The following is a 24,111-nucleotide window of genomic DNA, read 5'->3' on the forward strand; positions in this document are numbered from 1 at the left end:
TGGCGCGTATGCCAGGCGCAGTGTTATCGGATCGTCAAGACGACACCAGTGACACGGCCCAACTTTGGATAAAGTACAGCGTGAGAAACTCTTCACGAACAGTTTTAGATAAGCTGTCAGCTGCAAACAGAAAATTAAAAGTGGCTTTTTGGTACAAGATCATCGCAATACTTTCAATCGCAGATGTGAAAAAGGAAATGTATGGTCACACCTGACGGACATGTGACAAGTTTTGTTCCTGCGGTATCTCTCACCGCTGAAGTAGACCAAAGGGTTCGACGGTTCGACAAAAACAGGCAAAGCAGGGCAAAAAAGGTTTATCAGTAAGTTACTGGCGTTTCCCCAAAATTTCGCCAAGTGAGGGAAGCGATCTCTTTCAGGGAAATGTTAAAATGGCGTGTCACGGAAGTCTACACTGAGTAAAAATTGTAGCTGGAGCCCGTCGGTGCCGCTGTTCATGATGGCCCGACAAGTCCATTTTCGCACAAGAAAAAATCCCAGCAACAGTTCGGAGTACACCGCAGGAAAGATACCTCTCTGGTGTGTACGCCGCTCTCTCGCAGAAGCACTTAATTCCGAGATATGAAGTCAGCTGCGTCTCCTCTTGAAAAATTCATAAAATGTTGTCTGCCGCGGTGGCTCAGTGTTTAGGGCGCTCGAGTGTACGGCTCCGAGCCGGACGCCGTATGGGTGGACGCCGCCTGCACGGGTGACGAAGCAACCGCAGCCGTGGTGGACTGCACTTCATCCGCCCTCCTCACACTACCTCCCCCCCTGACACCACCCCAGAGGCTGCAGAGGAAGCCGCCATCGCAATTGCCATCACCCGCACGGAAGCCCAGTACATTTTAACAGACTCTAAAACTGCAATTCTAAATTTTGCGCGAGGCCGAGTCCACGTCCCTGCTTTTGGCATACTGTGCTCGCCCGATGCACCCCCACCGCGCCATGTAGAGCTTATATGGGTGCCTGCGCACTCCGGGAATCCCGGAAACGAGGCCGCCAACCTTTAGCCCGAGGTTCTTTAAACCGGGTTCAGGTGGCCTCGGATCGGGGATTCGCGAGGGAGCGAATGCGCTCGTTCAGCGAGATGACGCAGGCCTACAGAGCCTCGCGCCAGCTCTACCCCCCGCCCCACCCCTCCCTAGATAACAAACACGCAACACTGGCGCAAACTACACACACAAACACACTCCCCTCACCCCTGACAGGAAGCCGCCATCGCAATTGCCATCACCCGCACGGAAGCCCAGTACATTTTAACAGACTCTAAAACTGCAATTCTAAATTTTGCGCGAGGCCGAGTCCACGTCCCTGCTTTTGGCATACTGTGCTCGCCCGATGCACCCCCACCGCGCCATGTAGAGCTTATATGGGTGCCTGCGCACTCCGGGAATCCCGGAAACGAGGCCGCCAACCTTTTAGCCCGAGGTTCTTTAAACCGGGTTCAGGTGGCCTCGGATCGGGGATTCGCGAGGGAGCGAATGCGCTCGTTCAGCGAGATGACGCAGGCCTACAGAGCCTCGCGCCAGCTCTACCCCCCGCCCCACCCCTCCCTAGATAACAAACACGCAACACTGGCGCAAACTACAGACACACACACACTCCCCTCACCCCTGACCCTAGCCCACTATCACCCCTCCTTCCCCACTCCTGCCTGCACCTTGTGCCCAGAACCATTCGCCTCTTCCCTCCACATCCTCTCCCTCTGCCCGGCGGACCCTCCGCCACTCAGCCTAGAGGACCTCAAGACCTGGGAGGACTGGGAGACCCTGCTGCGCTCGGAGGATCCGACCGTGCAGACAATCGCCACCGGCCGGGCTGCCAGTGTTATGGACCTTAGGGACATAAACACTTGAGTGCAGTGGGGTCGCGCGGAGACCCAGGGACGTGCCCCGACTTCCTCTCCAACAATTAAGTTTCTCTCTCTCTTGGCTACTGATCCGGAGTACCCGGGTTCGAACGCGACCGCGTTTCGATGGAGGAAAAACGCAAAGGCGCCCGCGTGTTATGCGATGTCAGTGCACCTTAAAGATCCCCAAGTGGTCGAAATTATTCCGGACCCCTCCACTACGGCACCTCTTTCTGCTCTGTCTCTCATTTGTCCCTTCCTTACAGCGCGGTTCAGGTGTCCACCGAGATGCGAGACGAGACAGATACTCCGCGACTTCCTTTCACCAAAAACCAATTACTATTATTATTATATTGCGTAATTTTTTTCCGATAATTGCAGTAGTCCAGACAAAACTTCTCTCAGGATGCCCGGTGGATGTATTTGTAAGGAAGTTGCGTTGTTTTCAAGATCTCTTTTACTGCTTCTAATTGAGATCAATAAGATCTTCACCTGGTCATTTTGTCCGGTCCTAACACATCCTAAAAATAACTAACGACCCTAAAATAACCACGGAGGTTTTTTCTGGTCTTTTTATAGGATATAAGATATCACTATTTCACCAAGAAATTGAGCATGATTAGCTTATATATATTGTGGGCAACATTCACAAGAACTGTGGCACAGCTTTCTTTTCCCTATTTTAATGCGAGAACGTCAGTGCCCCCATGACCGTCTGCAGCCTCGCAGCAAGAGCAAACGGCCACTCCAACAACCTAGCTAGGCCACGTGACCTTGCGGTAATGTCGCCTGCCCAGCGGACTGTGAGCAAACTGACCACCCTGGCAGGTGGAAGTCGAATTGATGCTTGGTCACGAGATGTTGCTCGGCAAGAGCAACCTGGCTCTTGCAAACCCCATTGGTGGCAGCACCTGCAATCACAGGGCAGTGGCGCATGACTTACCCGGCGCACCACTGCATCAGGAGCGGTACAAGGACTCATAGTGATCTACGAATGTACAGTCGAGAATTACCAATTCTGGATATCTGTGCATGAACGATATCGCAACATACCCTTAAGGCGGAGCTTAAGTGTCCCCTTCAGTTTGTTTAATTGTGACAAAACCATATTTTGCAAAAGTTCGCCCGCTTAGCGAGACTGACTATAGTTTGATCACCTTTGTACAAACAACCCACAGCGACCTGTAGTCGGATACAACTCAAGAATGAAGTAGCTTTTCCCTGTCAAAGGCCCCCCTTACAGCCTACGGCATTGGCAGATTCTCATGAATTAACCTACTAGCGTGACAATGCAGGGAGTGCAGATGAAAGGAGATAGTCCCCTCTCTGTATGTTGCGCCACTAGCAAGGTCATGAGAATCGGCCGACGCCATTGGCTGGCAGGGTGTCCTTTGACGGGGGAAAAGCTGAAAGCTGCTTCGTTCTTGAGTTGTACCCGACTAGTTGTTTCTCAGTTTAGCTGCATCAATCCCAAAGTCACGGAGTCATATTGTGGGCCAAAAACCGAACAACCCAACCCCACCAGGAATGTGCAGTAAATTAGACCAGCTGGTTAAAAAGCAAAGCAAATCTATTTTAATTTACATCCTGATGACAAACCATTTAGCATCTCAGAATTATTCACTTCATTATATCACTATCGTGACAAATTAATTTTAGTTAAAGCTGCAGTTTTATGTAATTAGAACCACGTGAGCAAGATAAAGCTGGCTTGCCTTCACTGAAGTGCCACAGTGTTGTCCCACGAGAAGTTTGTAGGACATTTGAAAAATTTTCATCCTCACGTCGTATAGCGCAACATACAAATCGAGGACATCCTTTTGGGGACGTTCAGTCATGATACACTCAAAAAGTACTGAGGCCATCCTGTTCGGGATTAGGATATTTAGACCATTTGAGGACATCCTCAGGAGGTTCGGTGTTGTCAGAGTTTGCCACGAAGTGCATTCATATAGCAGTCACAATGCACAGGTCCATGTTTCTGGCTTGTTACGAGATGATGTGACCACTGTACGCAAAATATTTTGCCACGTCTTCTGACAACGAAACAGGCGGACTACTGAAGATGTCAGCAATGCATGTCATGTTTTTAGCTGTACAAGTAGAGAACGTGGCTTTTTGAGACTCTTATATCATTTTTAGCGTGCCCGTAATAAAAAAAAAATGTGAAGACATCCTATGATGCTTGTAATTAATCTTGTATTGAATGCAAACACATTATGAAATGCATAAGTGCAACCTGTGTTCAGAGCACATTTATACGCAGATGCTTGTCCACTACTTTCCAGTATGGTATGCAGAGTTTAGCGTCACGAAGTTGCACATGGGCTACAAAATTATAGTGGTTGAATAGCACAGATAGATCACAGTACGTAACATGTTTGCTTGTACCGCGCACAGAACTATATCGCCCAGTTAATTTGGGCAGTTACCAGTGCACCACTGGCTCACGAGGGTGCACTGCGTGCAGGATACTCGTTCGACCAATCCAGTGGAAATATTCAGACTCCTTGTAGCACACTGCATTTGTAGTTTCAAAATGCTCCCTGTGTGCTATATACCATCATGCTTAATATGAGCTACGAGGCACAAGGCGTGGTAGGAGCTAAGTTCTCAAACCAGTGCAAACTTGATGGTGCTTGAAATTTATTCACTTAGCCATCAATGTAAAGAACAAGGTACACTACTTGTGCAAGTTGGGGGTTCTGTATGAAGGCACACAGATTTACGATAAAATGGAAACCTCAGCTGGTTCACTCCGAATATGTTGCAAGGTCATACTGAGCATGATAACACATGTTCAGAGGTGTTCCATATTCACACAACTGAAGAGTGAAATTTGGCAGAAAGGCAATCTGCACGGTTTCCGGGAATTTTAAAAACCGGAATTCGCTCACTTTTTCACACATTTCCGACCATTTAACCTGACGCAGGGGAAATGGGACAGAAATCCGAGAATTTAAATTTGACGGAAATTTTGGTTACAACATGAAACATCACTGGCTCAGAATTAACTCACTGGCAGTCTTATACTGATGCATCATTTAGTAACTCAAATATTTGTCTAGTAGACATTTTACATCTTTCAACATGCAATTTTAGAAAGGCAGTTTTTGGACTAGGAGCACTGCCCTAGCAAAAGTAATTATTTGAAGGCTTTTAATATACCTTCTTGAGAAATACTTCTGGAACTGAATGTAACTGCAAAAAAAAACCTTGCATCTCATGTCATGTTCAGTGGCACATTCCATTAATAACACAACTGCTCCAAGACACATTACTAAGCTGGCAAAAGTGCGCTAGGCGTTCTGAACATATTTCTGAAAAGGAACACGATACTATGGTAGTATGGTAACATACTATGGTCTTGCCTGCCTTGGCAAGATATGTGAGAGACATCTAAATGATTCTATTTTTAGTGTGCAGTATACCATCAGGTGGTTCCTGTGGTTTTGAGTAAAAAAAGGTGCAGCTACAATTGCCATCTCTGAAATGCAATGTAGTCAGTATTATCTGGCACAAAGGAGCACAAATATGCCATGCTCCCTTGATGTTCAGAACAGTGGATAAAAGAACTCAAAATGCAAGTTCTGCTTCCTGAAGATCCTTTTTGATGCAGGTGAAGGCAACGCTTTCAATAAAAGCGCAAAGCTCAGTGAAAGATTTAACTGCACCGACATTATGGAAACTAAAGGTACTAACAGGGCAAAATGACAAGTTAACGAAGTTACTCATCAGGAACTAGATACACGGTAAGAGGCTACATGTGAAGCCTTGCAAGTGAACTACACATGGTGCTCTTGGATTACAGTGAAGAGTACAAGCTGAAAATAAGTGCATCCACATCCCAGCAGTCTCTCGAGTTGCATCTGCGATACAGGGAAAGCCAACCTTATGAGCGTAATGTTGAGAGCTACAGAGTTACAGCACAACAGAAAGAACATGGCTGAAGGCTTCAAAGAAGGAAGCATTGGAATACGAGTTATCTTAGGTATGTAAGCATTGCTGCCGAGACAAGTCTCATCTATATGAGATATAATGTGCAAAACTGTGGTTAGTGCGACTGCAGCAAAAATTAGCTTTGCAAATGCTGCGGTACTTCCCAATGCTTTCTTAATACCATTTAGAGGAGAGTGGTCCCTAATAAATGAAGCCAAAAACTTAAACATGAAATACTATCAGGTGTCCAATAGACCGGCACTGTTTTTTTTTAAAACTTCAGCTGCATTAGACAAAAGGCAACAGCATTAAAATACCTCTACGATAGGTATGATAGCACACAGTGCTGTGGCTTTGGTTAAAGAGTCTTCTTGAACACTCACTATTATAAACACACAGAACACGATGCAGAAATGTGCACTGATCCCCAACAAATAAGTTGACAGGAGATCTCGGGTTATCCATCTTTTATTTCAATAACATATTGCAACCTAAACGCGCACATCAGCATTCCTGTAACAATACAAAAGAAAAAGAAAAAAAAACTCAAAAATGAAGACCATATAGAAATAACTGCAAAAACAAAAGAGCTGTAAGAAAAAGCGCTTTAGAAGCCAATTTTATATAAATGTAAAAATGAAAACAAAAACTGAGTAATACCTATACTACAACAAAACAACATGCACTGAAATTATATTAAAAACTGGAGAACAAACAAAGAACTGCACACACACAAACACACTGATATCTTCACTCTATGCATTTTTCCAGGAGAAGCCTTACACTCGCAGTTGTCTGCAGAGTAAGAACTGAACCAGTCAAGGCAAGCACTCAAATTTAGGGGCAGTTCGCTCATTGGATTTGTGCAGTGCTGTCTATGCCACCACAACAGGTGATGAGATCTCGAGGCAATCCACAGTCAGGCAATCGTGTCATCTTGCTGTACAATGGGCATGTGCTCGATATAGCTGGCCAAGTTCACACAGGACTTCACATACAGGTTTCGGCAGTTTACATAACATAGAAAATCTAGAAAGCACTGGTGCAGCAAAATGAGCAATTCTCTCCAAAGCAAATGAAATCCTGCAATGTCACAAAACAATTTTTTTTTTGACGGTTTGTGTTGAGCATGCCAGTATACTGAACCTGTACTCTGTAGTAAGGATTTGTGGCGTAAGGACATGTCAGCACCAATGGAGCTTTTTGTAGCTTACACAAAGGAGAAACACTTGCTCTTTAGATTGTTGCGAGCTCATGCATCAAGCGCACGCTGCTGCTTCCTGCATGCTTACCACGCATGCACAAACCGCCCAGGGAGCAAGGTGGCAACCCACAAGGAGCACTCTTTTTAAGGGTTTATAGAAGCAGCAAACTTGGCCAAGAACAGCGACAACAACCTGTTACCCGTTACAACACACGTACGTGCGTGACGAGGACGCACAATTCTTGATGTTAGGAGACGGCTGAAGACTGCAAAGTGGCATGGTGTACACCCCCGCTACGATACTCTCATTTCTAATCCCTCCACGCTTGCTGTCAAAAATGGGCAATATCACTGCAAGCACATTCATGAGCATTTTCTTCGCACACAATGCAATGTACAAGTGTGTGGCCACTTTGGGTAACACCTGCTACTCTGGCATATGAAAGCAAACCCAAGCATGTGTCCCGTTAGCCACGAGATTGACAGCACACAAATCAGCAGCAGGGCTAGCTACTTAGGTTAACCCATCATGTGCATATGACTAATGCAAAGATATGCAGGGCGTGCCTTGCAGTGCACCAGGCTAGGCGGCAATGCTGGAGCACCATGCGAGATCATATGCCACGTTATAAAATTTGTTCGCCTTGCAAACCTTTCACTTGCAGCAACAGCACCCTAGGCAGCAGTCACGACAGCGGTGCACAGAGCCACAAAAACATATACAGTGTCATATCAACCAAGAACTCATTGCTTGGCCCAAAATCGCATGACACGGCCCAAGCTCGAGATGTGTGGCGTCTTTTTGAGAAGATGCGCATGTTCAGCATGATATGAATGCAGCATGAGCCCCGCCAGCTAACGGGTGGCACATGTCTGTATACGAGGCACTTGGCACCTCATGCGCGTGAGCCTGCCGGCACAGTGCGAATAGACATCACCATTATCGCATTTTACAAGAGTCGATGATGCACAGCTGCTTTGCTTTTTCTCTTTCCACAATTTAAAAAAAAACGTTTGATTCTATCAGTGACTGCACAGCAGTTTTCAGCTGGATGGTACACACACACGTATAGGCATTCCCCCTCTCTACTCTTCGATTCCTGCCCACAGACTACCCTGTTTAAGAAACAGGCACGCTCATGTTTCCCTGACTGGAATTATGCAGAACCAAGGCAGTAGTTATCACTCGAACAACCGGAAAACAGTGCTAGCCCAGTGCCACAGTGTCTCGTTATTCCAAAAGCAAATGGCAAGCTCAAGGGCTTCAGCAGACAACAGTACAAGCTGTTCAAGTGCTACATCAGCCTAGGACACTGCCAGCATTCCTGCACCACACTACAGCAGCTCCCTGCTACATTCGTGTTGCATGTGATATCACGGCCGCCATGACCAAGTCAAAGGCCTTCTACAGTGCACGCTGGTGCAAGCCGCTCTGATGTCGGTGCAACCCATCTATAGCAGAAAGCGCCCTCGATGGCAGTGCTAGTGTAGCATGACAATGTCTGCTGCTTCAAGAGTACTACTTTTCCACAGACCATTATCAGCAAAAAAATCAAATGCTTTACCAGCTGCAACAGAGTATTTGGGCGTCAACATAATAAGGTCAAAAAGAGAGTGCTTGCTCTCTATTCCAATGGCAGAACACCACGGATTCACGGTGCTGCCAACAAGGCTGCACACATCTGTGTCCAAAGCCGCATTGTAGAAATCTTGAGCATGCTAAAGCAACAACCTCTGCCAATTTACGCTTGCTTAAAGCAACACAGCAGCTGTTTCCTCAATCCTGAGGTACAGCGCCACTGGTTCAGGTCACCCAGGGTTTGTACTCCTACTATCATTGAAATATGTGCGCAAATCAGCACCTGTGCCAGCAACAAGCATACATGCTTAAACCCATAATAAAGAAAAAGCTTGCATTGAACTCAACGGTCTCCGCTGGGGGTTCCAAAAATGATCATGCACCGTCTCTCGTACCCTGGTCGCTAAACCATGCTCAAAAACATTCGTAGCCTAGCTCTCATAAGACAAACACCCTTCCTATCTGCACGACTAGTGGCATGCAACAAACGGCAAGGCCAGGCGCTCCCATTGTGAAACTGAGGGAAAGCACACAGCATTTCTTGGCACTAGATGGCAGCCCAGCTGCTAGAATGCACCCCCTCCAGCAGAGACTATGTGCATGGTAGCCTTTAGTTGTCCAGAATACTGCCACTGACCAGGCACACTTCCAGTGCACACTTGCATACGACCCTCACATAAACAAAAAAATTGCAAACATGACATTTTACAGCGATTTCTACAGATGGATACCAAGTTTCTCCACAGAATCTCATAAAATGGCAGCAGCTTCAAATTTGTTTTGCGGAGCAGTTCCATTAAGGCATACATCACTCCATTCTTGTGCAGGTGGCACATTTTGGCCATGTTTCTTGGCACCACTCTGAGTACTTCGGACTGACGTAGCACTTCTTGCATATCTATAGAGAATACTAAAAAAGCAAGCACTGTAAGACTGCAGAAGTGCACATGGCAAAATCATCAACAGAGATGCTGATTATTAGAAGCTCAGTCAAATAACGCGCTCACAACAGATGCTTCCTAGCATCTCTTTCAAGATACTATGTGTTTTTGAACTACGCAGGAGTGCTGAACACCACCTTCGAGCAGGAATTCACCATAAAGAACGAATTAAAGAGATTTTCTTCGCATGCTCCACTAAGCAAGTCAAGCCCTCAAATGCATTTTCACAGAAGGAAGTCGGAGATTTGATGCTCATGTCACCCAATGAACTGTGAGTAACCCTCAGACAAGTACGCCACCACAGGACCACAGTCTCAAGGACTGTGTATGGCACTACAAAACCGTCCCGACAATGCCTGGCTTGCACCAATGCTTTTGTGCAATAAAGTGTCGAGAAGAAGCTGCACTCATGAGCCACCTTATGAACATGGCCATCCAGCAAGCAGCACGATGGCAGCCCAAGGAATATCTTCAGCAGTGCAACTTGATGAAAACTTCAGACCAGAAAAGCTGCCTCTTTCAGAGCACATACATACCTGGCACACCAAGCTCTCGGAAGATTGAAACAAGCTGATTGAAAGAACAAACTGCTCCCCACCAACAACATAGTTTGCAGGTTCAAATCCTTCAGCAAGTTTGCCAATGGTGTTGCTGCCTCTCTGTTAGCAAGTTGTAAGTGGTGGAAGTTCTTGACGACGATGTAAGGCACTGTGTTTTTTTTTTTGCGGGGGCGGGGAAGGTTGTGTTCAGAAGAAGTGACCGTGCGGGAAGAACCGTGCCATTTTTACACCAATAGTGGAAAGTGACTGACATGCACTCTCCAGATGGTGGTCCAGGAGCCACATGGTGACCATTCCTACAAGCTTTCTAAAACGCGACTGTTGCGCATCGAAGTACACATACAAAACACGATAACCATCACAAGTGCAGTCTTGGCCCACAAAAAGTCTACTGAACAAAGGAAAGTGTTACAGCAAAAAATTAGAGAAGCAAGAGAAAAGAAGAGATGCTGTTCATCAAAAGTCTTCACGATTCAAAGCAACGTCCCAGAGACGAAAAAAAAAAACACGATGGAACAAATAAAAGCTGCACAACAAACACCATCCTGATCTGTTTGCCTCGTTGAGCGCATCTGTGCAAAATGCGATACCAAAATTACGTGTTGGCAGATGCACCACACAGTGAAGTGCAAAACAGAACATCTCTACTCTTCAGGCTTGTTCAGACAGATTATTGTCTTGAGAATGGAACACACATAGCTCTGTTTCCAAGGTGCCCACACATGGATTACACATAATGTGTGTTACACGGAGGGAGTTTCAGCAACAAGCCAATGGGCAAGAAACGAAAGAGACAAACTCCGCTGCTCTTTCCAGTGACTCATGTCGTGAAATTTGAGACACCAAACCTGAGAAGAACAGAAGAGGTCGTCAAGAACTGAATGTGGCACAATGATGTCCATGGATACACAAGCAACGACTGCTATGCTAGCCTGTACCAATGCCAAGACGCTACACTTGTTGGGCCACCTAACCTTAGTTTGCCACTGATTACGTCCGACAGCCAGTTCAGAGTAAGGCACCTTCATTTGATGAAGTTGTTTGTTTTTTCCATCAATATTGCCCACACACTGGCTACGTTGGTCAAAGCGACTGCTTTTGGCTCACTAGGGGCAATGTGAACAGCAGCCGCTATGCAATTTGGCCGGCTGCCTTGACCAGAGATCGGGCAAGATAATGTGACCACAGAGCACAATGCACAAAACTCAAAATGTTCTTAACACCACAGGAGAGCCAGGAAGTGGAGACATTATTGCAGGAGGCGCATAAAAAAATAACAATTCAGGCATGTTGCAAATTTCCTTACTTCGAGAAAGCTAGTGTGCAACTGCAAGATGATCTCCAAAGATTGACAGCACCATTGTAATCTTCGTTTCTCGACTGCAAACACGCTGCACGTTGAAAGCTGTGCAAAGTGGCAGCAGTGAACGCGGTGTCAACACTGTTCCTTGCACAAGAGAAGCAGGCACACACATTTGTTTGACAATGGCCCAGAATGGTCCAGAGAAAATGCTGGACCATCCCCTGACAGCAACCAACACCAACGTTGGGATGAAGCATAGTGGAGACGCGGCCAATAGTTTAACATGCTACAGGACTACACGCACAACAGACTTGGAACCAAGTGCACACTGCTGATGAACAATGGCTAAAACGGCCAGCACAGCTAAGAAGTTCAGACTTTCCACTGACCATCGTGCAAAGATGGCCGTCTTGTAGACAAACACTAGTGTAGACACACAAACACGCAATGCCTGCTATGTACAGATCTCAGACTATGCATGAAATAATTGGCCCACACACACAAACATGCAGAAAAACTTGTAGCGAGACAGTACAAACAAAAAGCACAAACCAGGACAGCACCGGTCAAAACAACAGTCAACTAGGGCGGGCAGCACCGGAATGGGCAACTTGTGCCGCAAGCATCTGTGCCGTGGGCCCCCAGGCCCAAACATAGCCCCCTCCCACCATCAGGTGGTGCACGGGATATGCATCACGTCAGTACTTGATCGAGCCAAAATATACAGCATTGCCGCCACAAGAGCAAAGAGGTGCAAAAATACAACGAGTGGCTCCTCCGCGCACATTTACACCGCCTCTCGTTGAGCAAAGCAGGATGCCTCCACCCACACACAACCAACGGCGCGGGGCAGAGTTCGATGCCGCACTCAACCCGCCTCAATCGATGCGAACATGCACACGCTGAAGGGCGGCCAATTACGGCCGATCGCCGACACTGCCGCTTTTTTTTTAGGAGAGGCCACCAGAACGGCTGGCCCTGTCCCCCAAAAGACTCCTTGGCACGTGACACTACTAGAGGACGACTTGGAAGCCAGGAGAAGCCGGCTGGCACGGTAGCTGTTACGGCTGCAAAGGAAGAAAGAGAAAGAGGGACACCAGGTCCAAGCGGTGCAAGACTGTCCACTGCCGCACATTCATCTCGGTGCAGGGCAAGATTTTGGGAGGGGGCAAGGGGGTTAATTTGTCGTGGCACAACAGCAAAGCAGAGCTGCATTCACTAAAGAAGCCGGACAGAGAGCACAGCTGAAGGCACTCAGCTAAGCTGTCAAGCACTTTCTCTTCGGTGGTTTTTGTGTGATCAAGTTAACAGTCTGCCTTTAAGGCACACTGTACATGATATATGAAAGTCAATTTCAACTAACTGGCAATGCACCAAAATCTTGGCACACGGGTGTATGTGCCTGGCCTCCACGGCCACTGTGACCGCGATGGTATGTTCATACTAAGGCATTTAAGTAGTAATCATCATCAGCCTGACTGTGCCCACTGCAGGACAAAGGCCTCTCCCATGTCTCTCCAATTAACCCTGTCCTTTGCCAACCGCGGCCAGCGTATCCCCGCAAACTCCTTAATCTCCAGGTCTTACGTGCAACTGGTCCGCAACAGATTTCTTCCAAAGCAGAAAATCTGGCTGCTCGCACCAGCTAAAATGGAATGCAAGGAAAAGGTTACGTTCACATCAACATCTTGGACAACGTGCAGTCAAATCGGTGACGTAGGCAGATTAGGTGCGATCATCACAGTATTTCAGGGCTGGCAAACTTCACTCTTGATGCTGAACGCCGAAGTGTGAACACACCAATGCTCAAGCAAGCTCATGACCAGCAACACAATGCCATACTCACTAAGCTATAGCAAAAACCAAGGTGTATAAACTTTTTTTTACGATATTCCGCAAACTGCCAATGAAAGGGGGCCTGCAGCCCTGTCAAGCTGGCTTCTGGCAGCTTTTTCTGCAGGCTTCCTGCATCATGTAATGTGACGTGAATAAACTTCTTCTTCTTCTTCACTTAAAAATATGTACTCTTTTAATGATGCCCACTAATTTCTAACAATTAAAAGCGATTCTTTCAACATCATGGTGTCCAAGTTTCATAAACAGTAAAACCCAGCCCATGTACAAAATTCCAGCACTTTTGAACAGTAAAATCCCAGGAAACATTAACTTCCACTTTATTTTTCTGCTGTTTAAATGGGCAGCAAAAAAAGTTACTACCTTGTGAACTATCATATAAATATCATAAATAGCTGCAAACATAAATGTGGCACCAGGCCTCCGAGTCGAAATGGTTGGCATTTTGTTCCCAACAAGGTCGAAAAGCAGCGAAGATGACTCTGAAATAAGTGCACTTGTTGAAAGTGCAGCAATCTATTCCTGAGTGTCCTTAGGAGTGGGGAAGTATGAATTTGCCACAACCAAACAATAATGCTCTACAATTATCCGGTTGTAAAAATCAACCTGGCCAGTCTTCCGCCTTCTTAAAAGCTGTGCAGCATGGGTGCCTTCAGGTATCTGCTAGCAAAGCCAATGCTAATCTTCTGCGACACCATACTTCACTGTATTTGGGGTGAATTAAGCATTTGACATCAGTGAATGGCAAGAAAAAAATAAAAACAAAGTCTGCTCTCTGTAGCTTAACCAACCTGGTTTACCTTGCGTGAAAAAGGCATGCCCCAATTTATAAACCTCAACTCTCGATTCTTTAACCACAGTTGTCGCACACGCCGTGCTCTTAATGGTAACAGCAACAAACAAAACCAGGGGACTAAACTTTTTTTCCAATCTAACAAGCAAAGGACATTTTCGGGCTGTATGCTTATCTACAATGAACTACGATGTTAGAGTGAAGATGACAATGTCTTACCGTACCTTCACTAGATTATGTCTTACAGTACCTTCACTAGATTAACTCATGCTGGCAGCCCAAAACGTTCAGCAAGGCGAATGACGACAAAACAAATGCTCTCCATAACACAAGAGAACAGTAATGAATTGGAGACAAAGAGCACAGCTGCACTTTGCAACTATGCACATGCGTCTCAAAAGGAGGAAGCCACCAAAGCTGCCACATGGGCCACAAAACACGGCACTAGCAGATGAGCCCCTTTACAGACATGTCAAATTCCTGCAGTCTACACACAGCATGAGGTGCTAAATGTGAAGACATAGCAGTGTTGCCAAGAAACGAATGGCAGCAGAGATGACAAAGTGCCTCGGTAATCAAATCATCCTTAACAAGACTTGGCAGCTGGTATGACAAGTAATCCATCTCACTGGCATCTGACATCCATCCTTCCCCAGTAGGCTGCTGCAACATGCATAGAAGTGCACTTGTACTGCAGCCCGAGATAGCTTCCACATGGATAGCTTCCAAGCCGTCAAGCATGCGGAGTATACAGTGGCATTTCTTATTGGCAATTCAGGAACCTGTCTCAATTTTCCGGGGCACTTACTCTGAAAACTTCCCAACTTTTTTTTTGGCTTGGTAGAAGCACCAGAACTCTAGGTACATAAAAAACAACTGTGATGGCAAAGAGACTTTGATGAAATTGTGACCTATTGGACTGTACCTTTAACTGCACACCTGAGCACACAAAACTGCTGTCCGAATGCAGCAATGTGCACAATCCAATGCTGCTCAACAAAAACTCACACACACAAGCAGGAGCTGCACTATCATTTTTTTGTCAATGTTGTCGCAAACCATAATAGAGTGCCAGGATGCACACAGTTGGCACTGACTCACAAAGGTCAGCGAGCCCCTCCTACCCAAAACCGCAGCCATAGTTTGCAAGTGAACAAAATGTATTCCGATTTTCTGCAAGGGTTTTTCTGTGACGCTCATCAGAATACTGAATTTATCCATTTTAAAGGACACATTTTTTTTTTTTCCACAAAAATTAAGCTTCGAAATGGCATGCACGATAGGAATGGAAAACCTGAAACCGCACTATGAACAGCCTCAGTGAAATTGCAATCACAAAATTGCAGCTAAGCGTTTCTGTATTGGATGATGGCATGATTGGCATCTTGGAGAAGATAGCCCAACTTTCCCTGTGCTGTCCTCTGCTTTCAGTTGACATCATTCATCACAACATGCTGGACATCCCTTCAGCATGTACAGAGGCCCATCAATACGACAGCACGAAGGCCGAAATGCTGAAGTGTACCAACGGAAAAGATAAACTGCCAAGAGCAGATTCAGGTTGCTTAAACAAACTGCGCCTCTTCCACTTTCATGAACATGACAATCAGCTGCTTCATTCAGGCTTCAGGAGTTGGGGGCAAGTTAGAACCGCATAATGGCGGTAGTTTTGTTGAGGCATTCATCACTTCCCTCACCTGTTCCGACACCGAACCAAAAATGTGCTCCTTGCAAGTATGCTAACAAAGCAATGAAGAAAATTGCATTCACTAAAAAAAAAAAAAACACTCATGCACACAGAATGACAACTATATTACATCCGCTCAGAGTTAAACATGAAAGCAAGCATCTCTTGTCTGAATCAAGCAAAAAAATTAATCAACTGCTCAGAACCTTCCCATAAGAAGCAAACTCATTGTCGAGCAAGAGACAATATGCTCTTGCGAATAAAAGCATTCAAGGCACCTAGCACAAGATCTACACAGAATTGTGCGGAATTCCCTTGCTGCAAGCACGTTTAAATTTACACAGAATGGCACGGTTCACTTTTTGGGCAAAAGTTGTGAAAGCTGGACTGGCATGCACGAGAACCGTGCTCATTACCGCATGCAGGGTGAAGCGAAATCACGGTGGGACTGGTGCCGCAACACATTACTTACCTTTGAGGCTAAGCAAAAGTAAATGGGGAGTCATTGACTCAAAATCACTAAATGTTTGCTGCCACCCGATTTGCCTAGTCGCCGATCGTGGCGCAGTTGAACTGCTCAGCAATCAACAACCTCATCAAAAGCCAAAAATCTTCTTTTATTTACAGCCTGCCAATGATACACAAACTGTCTTCATTTCCTGGAAATTCAACATTGACTAACCAAATGGGATGCTCAAAGCGACTGGCCTGCACCTGCAAGTCATCAGTTTGCATCGCACCCCTTCACGGAGGCTTTTTTCAGTGATTCACCCGAAATAACGACAAAGGTGCCCACTGCAAAAACCTTAAAGAAGGTGACAGCAGAAAGGAGACTTCAGTGCCACAGCACACGCCGCTGCTGCGCAAAAAGAACTGGAATGATGTCAAGATACAGTTCGGTGAAACTAACAGATACACCAGTCATTGCTAAAAGCAGGCGCGACCTTGCGTTCTTGCCAACTGCGCCACCAAAATGGTTGCTTCTTCATGACACTATTCAAGCATTCCGTGCCTGATATGCCCAAATATTGCACCGAAGAGACTGCGGTGATGACAAAGTGAGGCCATTTCTGACTGAACCCTTGCCACCGACCATATCACACTATCTACCTCACACAATGAAGCAGTGAGTTCCGCCACTTTGAAACTACCATTCATGGGATGCCCACTGAGGACAGTGACAGCCGCAAAACTTGCAGTTTCCAATCTGTGCTTACAAGAAAGCACCCGTCATGCAGGTGGCAACAACAAGTATGGCAGCAAAACTTAAACCTGCTCTACTGAATGTAACACTTGTCCCTGAATCTGCATAATCCGCCAGGTGCAACACCTGTTCATTCTGGGGAGGCATTCAACACGACTGAAGCATACGAAAGACTATCACGCAGGAAGGAGACAAAAGTCAGCATCGAGCAACAGACTGTCTGTGCATGCAAACTAAATGTGACTCTACAGAACAACACTGACCCACTGCCACAAGCAGCAGAAAGTCTGCACCAATGCGTACTCCAGGAGCAGAGACGACCACCTCTAATAATGACATGCGCAAAACTGAGAAAAAGTGCCAGCAGCAGCACAAATCGCAAACCAAGAATAGAATTCTGTTGAAATGAGAAAGAAACACTTAAAAAAAAAAATAAAGTGGGAGTGGTCTTGGCGATGCTAGAGAATGGTGTGCGTGCAGGCATTTACGCCAGCTAAGCGAAGCATCCTCCGAATGTGCCCATGCATTGTCACTGGAGGGAAGGCCTGTCCAGGAGCATACCCTGCTCTCGAAGCCAGGCAAAGCAAGACAACTATTTCACACACAGGTCCCATCCTAAGAAATATACTGGAGCCCTATATGAGAGAAAGGTGCACTGGTGCTATTTACAACTCCACTCATGGAAAACAAGCCTAGTATATATAAAACTGAGGCCCTGAGGAAAATGACGTGTGCACCTTAAATATGAGCTGCTGCAACCTAGACTGAGGCGACCGCAAGTGGTCCGGTCAAGGCCATGTAAGCCCCTTTGACATCTCGACAGAGCCAGCTCCGAGAACAGCCCACCCCAAATCTCGATGATGATGGCAACGATTGATATAAAAGACTGCGAACTGCCGCCGACTCCTCCAGTCACTCCACAATCGTACTGGAGAGGCACTGACTATCTGCAGTTTGATGAGCTAGCACTAAAAACACAAAGTGAAAGCACGTGGAAGCAACGAGCCAAGGCAGGGCAAGTCTGCATACCACGTTTGTCACTGCCTGCCCTAAAGGTTTTTGTGACATAATTCAGATAACACAAAATCTAGACTGAAAACTTGGAAGAAAGGACTATCAGCCAGATTTTGCAGCTTACAGGCCTCACTACCAACCATGCTGTGGAACGACAATCAAATCTGCACTTGCGTGCCTCAGCACAATTCTGCCATCAAGGCACACCTGCCTGTTTGCGGGAGCAAGTCATGCTAGGAGAGCTGTGTGGATGACTTGTTACAGAGCCTTGTACTTGCCAAACAGACCTGAGGCAAAAAAGAACTCGAAAGAACGATGAAGTAGTCAGCCTGTAAACCACTTTTCAGTTCACACTGAAAACCTAGATGATCAGGTGAAATAAACTAAAGGGCAGGGTTGACCAACTGATATCTGTTCTGATGGCATGCAGCTACCTTTGGGCTCAGCTCTAACCGAGCAAATGTGGAAGCTGAAGTTGAAATGTGCAATATAAATGAGGAATTTGGCCTTGATGGGAGTAGAAGATTCGAGACAAGACCATAAATATAAAAGTGGCACACATGATGATGACAGAGCTGCACATTGCAGCCGTGTGCAGCATTCGCTTGTCTTCCACAATACTGAGCAGAAATTAATGCCCGATTTGTCTTCTCAAGGAAAACAGCAGCAGGTGAGTGACTAAGTACCTCTGCTAGTTTTCCAGATCTAAAAGCGATCTAAAATACAAACTGGAACCCAAGCTGCTCGCTAATGCTGCGTTGTCTTCACGTCATGCCGTGGGAAAGTGAAGGCATGAGTGCGAACGGACGGAAAAGAAGGCACACTTGGAAATCAGGACTCGCCCCTTCCCGCCAAGCTAGGTCGGCAGCCATGCATGGGCTTCGCCAAACTCTAACAAGGAAGCAGGACGCTGGCAGTTGAGAGCTCTATAAGTTTCGTAAACGACCTGTCACTCTGAACTAGAGGCAAGTCTGCTGGCAATGTTTAAAAGCCACAGTAAACACTAGGAGTGCAGAAAAGAAACCCCACAAGATGCTGGAATAGACAAATAAGGCAAGCACCGCCCCTACATGATGAACATGCTTCGTCAATAGATTCCAACAAGCCCACCCGCTCCCACCTCTTGGAAGGAAGACAGTCAGGTGCAAGTGTGGGAGGAAGGAGGTGGAAAAGTGAAGGCGGTGTGTGCCAGGTGCTCAGCGGAAGGGTGCACCCAGATACGCAAGCAGGCGGCGCGACCGGGAGCGGGGATGTTCGTCGTCACGTGCCTTGGGTCGGGGTGGTGGGGCCACCTTGCTCCTCGTCGGGATGGCCGGCGAGCGCGGAGGAGCTGCTGCGACGACTGCGGGGGCCGCAGGAAGAGGCAGGGGCCCGCTGGTCGTGTCCATCTGCTCGTCCAGCGGTGAGGGAGGCAGGCCACCGTTTGTCCGACTGCCTCCGCTGCATGTCACCAGGGGAGACGGGCTGAAGCCGAACTGTGGCTGGGGCCGCTTGGACACCGGGCTGAGGAGTATTGGGAAAGAAGTAGCCACAGCCCTCATTAAAACATAATCTCCAGCCTACTTCCAACACCAAATGATTGCCTAGTTACTGGTCACTAGACAGGGAGAAAATGGTTACTGAGTGTGTTACCAGAAGCCAGTTTTTCTTCTCAGTGCCTTGTAGCTATATAGTGTAGGTAATCCACTTATAAAGATACCAGATATAACGATATATCACTTTTAATGATCAAATTCTTCAGAGTTGTCAATTCTCCTATTGCCCCTATGTAAAAAACTGTATGTAACGATACAATTATCGGAAAACTAACAAATACAACGATAGGGTTCTGGACACCCGGATGGTGTTCACCACCAAGATTTGTCTGAAAATAAATACTTTGAAGCGAACGATGTAAAAACTCCGCGACCAGACCGGCATGGCAAAATCCATCAGAGAGCATTGCCTATGACCATGGGAACTAAGCGCTACCACCGTCACAATCACTGGAAGGAGGAGCTGCTTGGCTGCTGCCCTACAACCACCGCACTTTGCCTCACACAAATTTAGTTTCTGCATGAGATGGTTAAGAATTTACTTTTTTTTTAAAAGTTGGCTTTCCTTGCGAGTTCTCCTGTTTCGCACTGTCCGCAGTGCAGACCCTGGCAGCATGCCAAAATGCTGTGCGCCGAAAACACTGCGACTTGCCGCAGTGGCTCAGTGCTCAACACGCTCATCTACCAAGCCCATGGAGGAAGGAAAAGAGGTTTTCTTCCTCCATGACTGAGCCGGAGTTCCAACCGCGGCGGCCGCGTTTCGGTGGAGGTGAAATGCAAAAGGCGCCTGTCTGCTGCGTGATGTCAGAGCACGTTAAAGATCCCCAGGTGGTCGAAATTATTACGGAGACCTCCACTACAGTACCTCTTCTTCCTTTCTTCTTTCACTCCCTCCTTAATCCCTTCACTTAGACGCGCTTCAGGTGTCCACCGAGATGTGAGACAGATACTGCACCATTTCCTTTCTTCAAAACCAATTTTCGAATAACATCCCGAGTTCCAGAGGGAAGGGGGGGGGGGTGAACTTTAAGCTCTGCAAATTTGGCAGATCGCAAAGACGCTGTGCGCCCTTGACTGGAGCACGGGTGGTGGTGGCTACATGCTTGGGGGTTCCTTTTGCTTTTTTTTTGCAGGTCCAGATACAACGATAATTGGCTTTAACGATCAGATTTTTCCGGTTTTCTCAATGATGTTATAAGTGGATTGCACTGTATATAGCAAAAGCCCGCTGTCACGTTCCCAGATGCTGCGTTTTCGTGGGTCAGTCCCTTCCAAGCTCCCACAGATATCTAACCTAACTCGGATATTAGTCACAACTAGGGCAGCTTTCCCACATGCTACGTCGCGAATGTCACTTCGCGATGGCGATTTACCCCACGCCGGCATTTTGAAAGCTGCACATTTAGTGCGCACGGAATGGCGACAGCAAACCGGTCAAAGCGGGACTAGAGACTCCATAGGCGTTTGGCGGCCTCTGGCATGTTGCGCCGACGCTGAGCACGCTGACGAGTGGCGCGAATTTTGTTGTGACTATTGGTGCAGTTCCATCACCTCTGTGGTGCAAGCACAAATGAGCAAGAGATCGAAAACATAAAACTATGCCCTGGCAAATGCCACGCCGGGGCAGCGTTATACGACACGTGGTTGCACAGCTTCGCTCTGAGGAATTTGTCATTCGCACTGTGCTTGTCACCTGCAGACTGAAAACGAAATTTATATGTTCCAACAGATGAGCACTGTGTATGACTGAAGCAGCTAGCGTAAAAACAGCACTAAAACGCGTACATCACAACTATGGTCTGCGTGCCTCTGCTCAGTTAGGACTTTCTGTGCATGCGAGCGATCACGAGAGTCAAAGCCTTGCAAATTCCAGAGACGCATACTGCCTTTACTAAAAAGTAAAAAAAACTGAGGAGAACAATGTAGTTTTTTTCATGGATGCTTCCAGGCTGTCATGTTTCCCAGCTCATTTTTTTTTTTCCCACGACCCCATCAAGAACATAACCGCAGGGTTCTATTGTACCATCTACTTCTTACTTTTCAACTGCTGTAAACTGCAGTTGTAGCTACATGTGATTTCAAAAATTTCATTGAAGAAACAAAACATGGTCCTGTTGAACACTGTGAAAGCTGGAAGCCAAAATTCATTATTTCCAATTAAAATGTGCACTTAACCATGTCAGTGGGAACACATACCGACGTGCTTTTCATAAAGAAAGAGAAGCTCTAGGAAGACAAAACATTAAGCTCTTATAAAGTTGTCGCACCGTATTTACACGATTTTAAATCGACTCGAATGTAAGTCCCACCTCCCACATCACATTTCTGAAAAAAAAAGAAGAAAAACTTGGAGGTAGTTTCTTAGGCTCGGACTTTAAATAATAGAACGCGATAGCACTATCCTGCTGCCTCCGCTTATCGCCAGCTGCTATCGGCTGCCGTGCGCGGGAGAGCCCGTGGGCACATTCCAAAACAAAAATGTATTAGTCGCTGGACTACTTGTCCACACTTGCACCATTGTCCTCACTAGCACTGCCATCGTGATCGCTGCTGCGTTCTCGTCGTTCTAACATTGTCATGCAGCGAAATCCCGCACTTCACAAACAGCCACATCGCGACATCTCGCGGAACAGCTGAAAATTTTGTCTCACTGCAGCTGCCACACCTGTATCACCCGTTGCGAACGTCGAACTTGCGGCCCGGCGCACAGCTCGTTTCTTCGGCGTAAAGAATAACAGCCATCATGAATGTAGCTGTGAACGAGCGCCGGTTGCTTACCGGACCCACAGCACAAATAACGAATGACGAACCACTACATTAAAAACTTGCGAAACGCGGCCGGCAGTAGTCAGATACTTCGGAGCAAAAGAGAAACTACGCGTAAACGGCATCAGCTCTTCCATCGGCTACCGACACTCCCTAGCGCCGCTGCGGTTTCGAGTAGCGGTGCCACAGCGATTGGAACAGCGGCCCTTCCATCAACTATCGACGCTCTCTTGAGCGCCGAGTGCGCGGTTGAAAGTAAAAAAAACAAACTTGGATGATGCATATTAAAAGTAGAATGTGAATGCATTATTGGGCCACCGCTGCTTATCAGCAGACGCAATCTGCGGCCATGAGTGGGGAGTGGGCTGGTGCCGGTTTGCTGCTTATCGCCAGCCACCATTGGCCGTGGCACGTGGGGTGGGGATGCGGTTCTGAGAGTAGACAAAGCAGCTGCTTAAGGCCAGCACCAAGAGCAAAGCGACCGATCTGCGCAGCAAAAATACAACCACGCTGTAGCATGCGTGTTATCTCTTTTGCCTCGCCTTTATTTATGGTGCGATCCTTTGGTTTCGATTTTAAGTTGACCCCCCCCCACTTCGGATTTTCGAATTGTTAAAAATAGGTCGACTTACAGCCGTGTAAATACGGTAACCTTGATTAATAAAAAGAATGCCAACATGAAGAATAAAACAAAATAGTAGGACACTAATAACACTGATCACAAATTTCTTCGAACTCGGAGATGAAGCGCTATACAGCTGAGAAAGCCTGCCGGCAACTAACGCAGCTGCGTGACTCACACAGCTGCATGACTCTTAGCCAAAAGTGGACGGACAGATCATGCCTCACAGCCATTTTCACTGTTAGCCTACGGTCCTTTGAGATTTTCAGACAGACTATACAAGACCGCCATTTATTTAGTAAAAAAAATTTGACTGTATAGCATGGAACTCTGTCACGTGTCATCGCCACACCCATGTGCTACATTGTTGCAGGCTCTTCCCACAAGCTGTGCATCGTCAGCGACAATATTCCAGCAAAGACAATATTCTGGCAGATGCGATGTGGTGAACATGTAGAAATTAGCATATTTGCACTGTAATTAAATGCAACCTTTGATCGTTTGACTCATGCAAGGCCTAAATGGCTGGCCAGTTGAAATCTTGCCAACGAAAGGTAGGTTCTAAAGACACTCGAGCTTGGGGACGCTGATTGGCCTCCATCTCAATGCATGTGCATGCTGGTGTTTTCTAGTTCGAGAGCGGAGCTGGCAGCGGCTTGAAAATGCGTGCCAAGACTTCGCTAGACCGAAGGTTTCTCGTGCATATGGCAGGAAACGTGCACGATGGAAGTACGCAATGCGATGTTCTGTTTTTATTAGTCAATTTACTGCACACTTCGGGACATAAGGAACGAATGAATCGTGATGGTCTGGTTCGTTATAAGTGGCTTCAAGCAACCTGAACACTTCGAAATGGTGGCAACAAATAAGGTTACGCTTGCCTGGATAGCTGGCACATGGCGCCGCCCAATACGGAAGCAGTGAGTTTGGAGGAGTTTAGCACAATTACTGAAATTTTTATCAGGAGAGTGCAGCTTATCTGGTTTGGTACAGTTTGGCACAAGGGTGGCGTCACTCCTTGCCACTGCTGTGTGCTGGTGGTGCTGTGCGAGGAACCCAACCTAACTGGCGCTTGGTGCTCCGGTTTTCGTAGCCACCAGATCGCCACAGATGGCTTTGGAACAGCACGACAGCTTTGGAAGCGGTCTCTCCCTACTCTCCAGTAGGAGTTGCCCGACTTTCTGTCCCATCAGTGACTAAATTGCACTGCTCCTCCGTGTGTTTCTGACAAACTGATTTCTGCTATATCGAACATTTA

The 24,111-nt window shown here is 46.8% G+C and overlaps 1 protein-coding gene across 3 annotated transcripts in view; it reads right to left on the reverse strand.

Annotated features, from left to right (window-relative positions):
• Positions 1 to 6,243: 6,243 nt before the first annotated feature.
• Positions 6,244 to 24,111, reverse strand: part of S6k (Ribosomal protein S6 kinase) — a 66,977-nt gene continuing 49,109 nt past the window's right edge. For 2 of the 3 annotated variants that reach the window (XM_077655429.1, XM_077655428.1), the window contains one exon: positions 16,309 to 19,433. In XM_077655429.1, the coding sequence (XP_077511555.1) occupies positions 19,127 to 19,433 (307 nt within the window). In that variant the 3' untranslated portion in view covers positions 16,309 to 19,126. Of the gene's footprint in view, positions 12,446 to 16,308; positions 19,434 to 24,111 lie in introns of those variants that run through there. The other variant, XM_077655430.1, reaches the window with a different exon arrangement.

The sequence above is a fragment of the Amblyomma americanum genome, chromosome 2, assembly GCF_052857255.1.
Source record: "Amblyomma americanum isolate KBUSLIRL-KWMA chromosome 2, ASM5285725v1, whole genome shotgun sequence".
NCBI classification, from domain to species: domain Eukaryota; kingdom Metazoa; phylum Arthropoda; class Arachnida; order Ixodida; family Ixodidae; genus Amblyomma; species Amblyomma americanum.